At 55.6% G+C, this 9,838-nt stretch overlaps 1 protein-coding gene across 1 annotated transcript in view; it reads right to left on the bottom strand.

Moving 5' to 3' along the window:
* Window positions 1-692: 692 nt before the first annotated feature.
* The window catches only part of NDUFA10 (NADH:ubiquinone oxidoreductase subunit A10), a 51,498-nt gene continuing 42,352 nt past the window's right edge, over window positions 693-9,838 (bottom strand). The window contains exon 10 of the mRNA XM_036901210.2: window positions 693-1,124. Within this exon, the coding sequence (XP_036757105.2) occupies window positions 1,056-1,124 (69 nt within the window). The 3' untranslated portion in view covers window positions 693-1,055. The remainder of the gene's footprint in view (window positions 1,125-9,838) is intronic.

Here is a 9,838-nt window from a genome sequence, read left to right as displayed (position 1 = left end):
CCACTGGCCAGCTGGCTTCTCAGCACCTGAACTGTGGCCAGTGCGACTGGGGAGCTGAATTTTAAACCACACTTTATTCACTTGGATTTATAGAGCCACTTGTGGCCACAGCCGCCACGGGGAGAACAGGGGGGCTCTAGAGGAGACGCAGTTCGGCAGGACCCACGACTTCCAGCTCCCCTCCTGAACCAGGATGAACTCTACCCTCAGCCTGCGAGAAATTTTACTTCTGTTTTCTACGTTTCCACAGAGGTGAATAAAGAAATGTGATTTTCCCTCTTGTTACTCTTTTGGTTGACAACCTGGGTTTTAGGCAATAAAGACAGTATATTATTTTGCTTTTGTGTTTCATCCCATCAACACTCTAAGCTCAAATCAATCTTCAAGGAAGGAACCATGAGCCCAGCTGAATGAAGGTCGTCACATGGAGCTTTCAGAATTTCCTGCAAAACAATTACACGGCCCTATAAAATCTATGATCTTTTCTTCCATTTTGCTATTTCCCCTTCAGGTTTTTCCCTTTTCTCTTATGTAGTTACACTGCTAAAACAAAAAAGTTAATGCTTCAGAAGAGCTCCTAACCCTAACGTATGTCTGAAACATACCAGCCACAGCCAAGCAAACGGGAGTGAAGTGCCGAGCACACACGTGGGCATCGGGACGCACACACCACGTCTGCAAACGCAGTGGAGTCAAGGGCCATAGAAACTTTTATTTTTTGAAGTCTGACAAATCAGTGTACAAAATCCGCATGACACACAGCTCGACTGGGGTGAAATTAAATTCTTCTAGTAACACCCAGCCTTTCCGCGCAGACTTTGATAATCATGGATGGCTGCAGAAGGAAGTGAGACGCCCCCTGGACCCTTCAAATAGAAGCTCCCTTGCACTCCCCTAACTACATACTACCAGGCAGGCTGCTCTTCGCGGGCCGCTGCTTTCACCGCGCAATTCTCGCATCATTCACATCTCCTGATTTTGAAGCCACACGGAGTCCCAGCGCGGCAGACCGGAAGCCTCTCCCACTGCGCGGCAGCTGAGCGGGGCGGGGCCCATCACTTCAGCCAGATCCACTTGTCGCCCGCGTCGGCATTATACCCAGGACAGTACCTGCGGCCCGGCAGCTGTGGGAAGGAAAGCCATCATCACATTCGGTCACAAGGACGCCGTTCCCCCCGCTCCCCCCCCACCGGCTTCTCTGCTCTGCCCTCCATTAGCCAAGGAGGCTGCCCTGTGGAGGCCCTCAGGCGCACCGGTGCAGGAATGAACACCGCTGCCGCGGGACTCCCAACCTGGCCGAGGGCGCTACAGACGTACACCGCCACGCCAGTGGCCTGTGAACACCAGGAGGGAGACAAGTGCCATGGGAGGGGACGCAACAGTGGTGGCGGCACTTGGGTGAGAGCGGGCGATGGGAGTGGGCTGTGCCGACCCCCTGGGGGGCATCTGGCCTGGGAAACAGCATGTCTGTTCTTATGCTTTGACCATTATGACTTGAAAACATACTAACTTCAGAAAAACCTCATGCCAAAATCACACGTAATAAGGCCAATGCCTCTCCAGGGCCTGGCTGGGCCAGCAAGCTGGCAGCCACGCTGACCTGGGTTTAACACGGGCCTTCCGTATGGCGTGTGACTGGGCAAAGGACACCCACCGGGGCCAACCGCGGGGGAACTGTGGGTGCCCAGACCCCCAGGAGCCGTGGGAGGACGCTGGCCCGCAGAGCTGCAGCCCAGGGGGCAGGACACGGCCTCTCGGCAGCCACGCTGCTGGAAGGGTGGACGCCGCAACCCCTCCCCACCAGCGGCATCCGCTGCCAGCACCTCCCACTGTGCGCACACCGGAAGTGGGGGCGTGGCCGGGCGGGTCGGGGGCGTGGCCTAGCGGGTCGGGGGCGGCACAAGAGCACCCACAGCCGGAGGAGTGCGTGGTGGAGGCAGGGCGGCCGCAGGCTCGGAGAGGCGGTGAGAGGCAGCGCCTGCTCCAGCTGCGGGCACCGCACCCGCGGAGCCAGGGGGCTCACGCCACCTGACAGGAGTCTGCGTAGTGTCAGGGAAACATTTGCACACTGCGTTTTGCCAAGTTCCACGGGTGGGAACAAAATACTGGGCTTTCTTTTTCACATTTTCAAATCAATGTGGACAATTTCCATACATTACACACAAAATCCTTCCAGAGCAAGCACTAGAAAATAAACCAGCTCTTCCTTTATTCCTAGCAGCAAACGCAGGCACCCCAAGGGGAGTCACTAGAATGCAGGTGCTCAGAGAGCCGAGGTGGCCCCGGGCCTCCTGGGGGCACAGAGAGCTCTGACGGCACCCCGAGGCTCCCTCTCCGGGCGGTCTGGCCAGGCCTCCTTGACTGTTCTACGAGTTTGCAGGGGGACTGTGCGACCTCCAGGGGTAGTCCTGGCTGCAGGACGACGGAGGACGTGGGCAAGGTGAGACCGCGCACGGGAGGCAGGGAGCTGGTAAATGGGGGAGGAGACGTGTGCCTGCCTCCGGCTTTCTGGCCTGGGATGCCTGATGATAAGGCTTCATCCAGATGCCAGGAGCACGCTGGGAATACAGAAGAAAAGAATGACCCGCCGCCCCAGAGTTCATAATCTCTGGAAGAGACTAGGAAGGGAGCAGGTATACACACCCAGGAATGCATGACCGCCCAGTGTGCTTGACTCAGCAGAGCCCTGCATGTGTGCAGCTGACCGGCAGAGTCCAGGGAGGCGGCACAGAGTGGGGGGCATTCTGGGGAGGATGGACTCCCAGGGCTGCTGCACAGGCTCCGGGAGACAGGAAGTGGACAGGAATGAGACAGGCATTTCCACTTCAGTTCTGACAGGCACTTGGGCACAAGGTGATCAGTGGGCCAGACAGCTGCAGGCCCTGCCTCGTATGAGAGCCGCAGTGACTCCCACATGCCTTGAGGGCTCAGGAAGTCCTGGTTAACCGGGCAGCAGGTGCAGGGGTGTGCCAGGTGGTTTCCCAGGGATGCTGAGTCCCCTGCCTGGTTATGGAAACAATGGGAGCAGCTTGGTGTTGGGGGCTGCCTGGAGGTGACCAATGGACAGCTGGAAAATTGGGCCTGTAGCTTTGAAGACAGGGCCACAGTGGAGGGCTAGGGCCATGCAGCCACCATCCAGCACTGAGGGGGAGGTGACTAGCGGCTGATGCGCAAATCCAGGGCAAACATGAGAAGAGGAAGCGCATGAGAACAGTCCTGGTCCCTGGGTGAAGCAGCCTGGCAGGAGGGACAGAGGACTGGCATGGGCAGGCCTTGGGTGCAGGCTGGAGAAGGGGCTGGGCTGCAGAGGACACGATGGGACCTCTGCTGAAGCCAGGACTGAAATGCCCACGGCTCTGACAGGAGGACGGCAGAGCAGAGACCCACTCGTGTGAGACACAACAGAGATGAGTAAAGGGGGACAAGGTCCGGGCTGCTCTGAAAAGCAGAACTAGAGACAAGGTAAAGCACCCACATGTGTGTGCGTGGGGGGTGGCAGGGCAGAGTCTGGACCGAGGGGCTTCATCAGGCAGAGTGATGTCCCCAAAGGCGCCCATGCCCTATTCCCCAGAATGGTGACACGTGATCTCACACATTAAAGGGACTTTGCAGAGTGATGAAGTCGAGGCTCATGAGCAGGGGGCAGTCCAGACACCGCCACAGGCCAGAGCAGGGGGGAAGAGGGGAAGCAGACCCTGCCAGGAGAGAACCTCCAGGGACAGGTCCTGCCCACACACCTTCCTCTGTCCTGGCCTTGAGCCCTAAGGCAATTCAGCCCTGCTGTCTTAGGCCACCTGGTTTGTGGCAGTTCATTCCAGCAGCTGCAGGAAACTCAGACGAGAAATCTGCACAAGAGAAAGGACACTGGTGGGGGGCCCGGCAGCGGCTGCAGCACAACGGGTACCCACTGGGGGCCAGGAGGACGGAGGACATGCCAGAGGGATGCTGATGAAGCAGTAGCTTGGGCTCCTTCCCCCATCTGGTTCCTGACCCATGAAGTGCCCAACAAACTGCTATTCAAATGCAGCAGCCGTGGTAAGAAAAGAACAGTGGTAATTTTCATCATATTGCAAAGTAAATTTTCTTTTTATCTGAAGGACCAACTACAGCATTGAGGCCAAAGAACAGAAAGCCCACATCTCAGTGAGCGGTCATCTGACAAGTCCTCCGACTTCACCACCACCCTCAGCAAACCCGCACAACAGCCAGCCACAGCTCCCGGGCCTCCCTGGTCGGCGCGCCCAGGGTGTCTGAGCTCCTGTCATTCCCTGCTGGCGGCCAGGCAGGCGGTCACAGCACGGAGCACTGGCCAGAGCAGGGTGACCGCCCACCGCACACGTGGGCATGTGCAGGCTCCTCGGCGGCCGGGTGCCGTGCCAGCTCTTCTCCAGAACACAGGCTACTTACTCTAGACTCACCAAAAAGCTCAAACATCAAGCCCCAAGGGCTTAAACTGATTGGCAAGTATATTAACTGCCTGCCAGGAACAATTCTAACTTCAAAGGAATAAAACAACACCCAGTGCTCAAAAACCTAAAATTCACAATGAAAAATTTCCAGACACGTGAAAAAAAGAAGATATAAGCCATAATCAAGGGAAAATACCAGGCTGCCTCAGAAATGACAAAGATGGAGAATCAGGAAACAAAGCCATTAAAACAGGTATTATAAAAATGTTCAATATGCTCAAGGAATTCAATGAAAAATGAAAAAGTAAGAGAACTGGAAAATACAAAAAGAGCCAAAATGAACTTTAAAGAGTTTTTTTAAAAAAGGATTCTGGAAATAAAATCTCCCTGGATAGGTGTGCTGGCCATGAGGGCGCTGCCAGGTGCTCCCCCAGTTGGGGGCACCCACCCTGATGGCCCAGCTACCAGGCCTGCCCCCGCAACCCTGCAGCCCACAGCGGAGCAGGGGTCCTTGGCCAGCCTGTTCCCGCAGCAGGTGGGCCTGTCCCAGCAGGTGCTGCGGCGCCAGGACCCTCAGCCTGAACCATCCCTCCTGGGCGGCTCCCTCCCCACCCTCCTGCCCTCCCTCCCCCAGCCACAGATGTCAGCCTGACGCGCAGGACAGAAGGCTCTCGCTGCAGCTCGGGTCTCTCCCATTTGTCCTCCACCAAAATCTTGTCAACGGCCAGTCCCATCTGGGCTTCTGTTCCTTGCAGGACTTGAAATAACAGCACATTATGTAAACATAGAAGAAAACATTAGTGAACCTGAAGACAGAGTAACAGAAACTATCCAAAATAAGGCACAAAGAAAGGCGGAAAACGAATGGGGAGTCTCAGTGACCAATGGGACGGTGCCAGGTCACCCAACGCATGTGTGCTTCAGAGTCCCTGAAGGCGAGGAAGAAACAAAACCTGAGATTTAGCGACCAAATGTTTTCCAATAATACGAAAACTTTAAACCCTCATGTCCAAGAACCCCAGACCAAGCAGGGTCCACACACAGAAGGACACACGGATGGACACCACAACTAAATTAGTGGAAACTAGTGGTAAAGAGATGAAGAGAAGGTCTTAAAAGCAGCCAGAGAAGAAAGGCCCACTAGGAACAGGACCAAAGGCAAGAAGTGTGAGACTTCTCATCAGAAACCATGCCCAGCCAGGAGCCTTAGAGCGTCACGGAAACTGTCAGCCTTGAAATCTATGGTGAATGAAAATATCTGTGAAAATGATATTGAAATAAATACTCTTTTCAGCACAGCTAATAGAACTCACGGCCACCGGACCTGCACCGCAAGGTGGGTCGTCAAAGGAAGGCGCCCGCCCAGGGGGAGGGAGAGCCGGAACACGCCTCCCCACGGGGCCCCAGGAGGGCGGCTCTGGAGGGGCAGTGAGAGACGAGGGAGACTCTTCTAAGCTCCTTAGAAGATGACCTACTACTTAAAGCCTGAACAATCACAGTATGCTGTGAGGTGTATGACCTTATGACCTGCAGAAGCAGAGGGCATGGGAATGACGTCACAGGGGACGGGGGAGGGCAGAGTGCAGTCCTGCAAGGCCCTGGGCCACGTGGGAAGTGCACCACTGCTGTGACTACTGACTACCTGTCAGCATCAGCTGGCTGTGACAAGGTAAGACATGCACTGCAGACCCCAGAGCATCAGTACCAGTGAAACAGAGAGGTGGGGCTAATCAGTCTACAAAAAAATACAACAGAATTACAGAAAATAATCAACTAATCTAGAAGAGCCCAGGAAAAGAGGAAATGAGATGTACATCTGACACTCACCCACTCCTGGGTGACGCGAAGTGAGAGCAAGCCCCTCGGCTGGAGGAGACCCCACCCCTCCCAGGAAAGCGCACCCCAGGCTGGAGGGCAGCACCAGGCACCACGGAGTCGCCACTTCTCGGGGCCACCTTCTATGGCCTCGGACTCGGACAGCCTGGCTGCAGCTTCAGGCAGTCCTCAGCGATCACCTTTTCTGAAACAAGCACCATAAAAAACTGCTATTTATGAAAAAAAGAACTAAGGAGGAAAGAACACTTAGTGAGTTGGATGGGGGTGGCAGAACAGCCCAGGAAACGTCCCATGTGAGAAAGCCAAGCATGTGACCTGCCCAGGTACCACGCCCATTGCCCGGGTGTGCCATCCCGGGGGCACCAAGTCCACAGCTGCTTGCAGTCCCCACGCCCCTCATTTGCTGCCCGGGCCTGACGTGCCCTCTCACCCCTCCCGTGAGAATGCCCCTGCATCCATGGCCCCTGTCCTGAAGCTAACAGCCAGCTGCTCCTCAGAAGTTCCCGAATCTGCCGTCTCTTCCTTGGTACTCATCTCAAAGTGACACCCAATGTGACCGTTTGGTTCCTGACACCAGCGGAGCGCCTCTGACACCTGCTGCAGCGCTACCTCGCATGGCACCACCTCCACCCTGAACGGAGATCTGCCCAGGGCCACTGGGCGGGCAAGCAAGCGGCTGAACGCTTTTGCTCTCACATCCAGACATCTCTTCCCACTATAACATGCAAATATTAGTAAACGGCAGCTTCAGTGTGAAGACAAAGTGATCGCTGTGTCTCCCTCCACCCCAAGCTGCTTCATTCGGCCTCACCCACTCCCACCCGTTCCCGCCCATCTCTCACTCAGCTGTCAGTCAGCGTGTCCTAGGTCCTGCGGCTGGAGCTTCCAGGTATGCGGTTCCCGGGGGCGGGGCGGGTGTAGGCCCCAATCCACTTGCCTTCCACACCCTCCTGCGGGCACCGCCACGCTCCGCACAGCCTGCCGTGGTGCCGGAGCGGCAGCCCACAGAGCCCTGCTGGGGCACCGAAGCACAGACCAACTCCCGCCTCGGCCCCTTGGTGCATCGCCGCAAACGCTGACCTTACAGGAAGGGCAAACGGAGGCCTGCCCATCTGGGGCCGAGCCACTCCACTGGGGGCTGAAGGGGTTCTAATGGGCGTGACTGGCTCTGCTCTCTCCAGATGCTCTGAGGGGCTTAGAACGACTACATAATCCTGGGGTGACCTGGGGATTCCAATTTCCAACTCCTGTTCTCCATTATTACAAATAAACGCTAATGAGCTTGGCTAAGAATTTTTCATTACTTCAAAAGAGCACCCTAGAATTATTTAATAAAGTCACTCTCCGATACACAATTCCCCAGTTTTTCACTACTGCTAAGCGTAAATCAAGGGCAGCGACACTGATGTCAACCCTCAAAAATCATTATCAATTCTCAAAAACAATTTTTTCACTTTAAAAATAAGTGCCTTCTATTTTGAACACAAACGTCTCCGCCTGTTACAAATCCCCTTGTGTTTGGCTGCCCTGTCTTACTGCTGAACACACAGCGATATCACAGGCTCCGCAGGTCTCCACCCACCCCGCTCACAGAGGCGCGGGCAGCACCTCCTCGGACGCCTGCGCACAGCACGCTCTGAAAACCCTGAACGGGAGCGGCGACGGAACACGGGCAAAGCCGAGGCACTGCTGGCTTGTCAGTCACACGCCCGTCACCGGTCCCTTCGCACCGGCAGACGGGCAGGTGCCACACGGTGATCTGCAGCCACACACTGCAGCTCAGCCGGTGAGAAACCTACCACTCATGCTCGCTTTCTTCTCCAAGTGACATACCTCAGTTATTTTCTGCAAGTAGAAATATACACAAATAAGGGGACATGCAGACTAACGCTCAGGTTGGTCAGCAAGCTCCCTGGGAGCCCACGGAGCAGAGGCCGGGCAGATGGTCAGGTCTCCTCCAGCCCTAACTGATGGGGGGCAGGCTGAAGATACTGGGTGTTTTGTTTCCCATTCAGCCAAGCAACTTCTAAATTGAGAATCTGTTTTAACAGAAAACACAGACAAATTAAATTCTAAGTAAGGTTTGAATGCCAAGAGGAAATTTACACCAGCTCAGTCTATACCTTTTCTCCCCCAGCACATTAATGTTTCTCTGCTTACTGCAAGTTTGTCTTTATTAAAGAGAATTTCATAAAAGCAAGAACATGAAGCATTAACACAGTCAGGTTATTGAACACATCTATTTTAAAAAACGGTGAAGGGGAACTTGTTTCTGAAAATGAAAACAACATGAGATAGTAAAGAAATACAAACAGCAGGGGAGGCGGCAGGAGACTCTGCCTCCCACGACTGTCCTGGACACAGTCGGACGCCCAGCACCTCAGCAGCATCTGGCCTCCGTGAACACGAAGAGGCTGCACAGGGATGCAGAGACCAGTGTCGTCCGACCACCCCAGGGAAGGACTGCACAGAAATAAAAAGTGACCCGACACGGTGTTTGAAAACTGACTTCAGAAAGTAAGCACACACGTTCTGTGTTCACGGGCATCTACGGGGCCAGCTCCAATGGCAGAGTGGGGGTGTGTGAGGGAAACCGTGCGGACGGGTACTTCTCAGACCCAGGTACCCGTGTCACGTCATGGGAGTCACAGGAACTGGGGACCCTGCGTCACCTGGGAGACTGATGGGCGCCTGAGAGCTCCCAGCACTCCAGCCAGAGCAGTGACAGGACCGACACCAGGGTCACAGGGTCACCCAAACAGCACTAAACCGAAGATAAAAATTCTTCCACTCATGTTAAATCTTAGATCTTTTCTCTCCTGAAAAGGTCCTTCTTCACAAGTCTAGGCCCTTGTCATCGGCACAGCTCAATGGGAACTGCTCCCGCGCAGATGGCGGCCCAGGGCCCCAAGCCCCCAGTAGCCCTGCTTGGATGTCAGGCACAGGGCTGACACAGGTAGCAGCCAGGGACCTGCCCTCCAGGGAACTGGACGGGCTCCTCTGTGCCTCACGGCTCACTTACAAATGGGAATGATAGTCACAGCGCCTCCTGTTGGGCCAGCCCAGGGCCGGCGCACAGGACATGACCACAGTGAGCTGGCGGCCCCACCTGGACGTTCTCATCGTGCCCCCTCAGGTCCTGCTTGCCCCTGACATGCCAACCTCTGTCCCAGCCCTTCCTCCGAAGGGGCTGCCTTGCCCCCAGTCTCCCACCCCTCCTTGTGGGCCATAACGACCAGATCTGTGCTAAAGAGCCTCCCGGCTCCCACGTACCCACCTCCTTCTTTTCAACCGCGAGGAGAGCGCCAGGCCCCACGAGGAGTGGGCCTGTGGCACATCCCTGCCGCTGGCTGATGAAACCACACGCCAGCTGGGAAGACATCTCCGCAGCGCCACCCAGCTCACGGCCCACGCGCCTCCCCTCTAGGCAGATTATAAGAGCTCCTCACGGTTGCTCGTTGCCAGTGACTCTAAAGAAAGCCACGCACCACATAAAGGACTGATGGAAGGCTCTGTCTACACCGCAGTTCAGGATTCTCTCTCTTACACCAGAACCCTTCCCCATGCAGCCTGGCACAAGGACTAGCCTCCTC

Source organism: Manis pentadactyla, chromosome 6 (assembly GCF_030020395.1).
Source record: "Manis pentadactyla isolate mManPen7 chromosome 6, mManPen7.hap1, whole genome shotgun sequence".
Lineage (NCBI taxonomy): Eukaryota > Metazoa > Chordata > Mammalia > Pholidota > Manidae > Manis > Manis pentadactyla.
The sequence above is the reverse complement of the archived record's forward strand: the minus strand, read 5'-3'. Positions and strand labels throughout refer to the sequence as shown.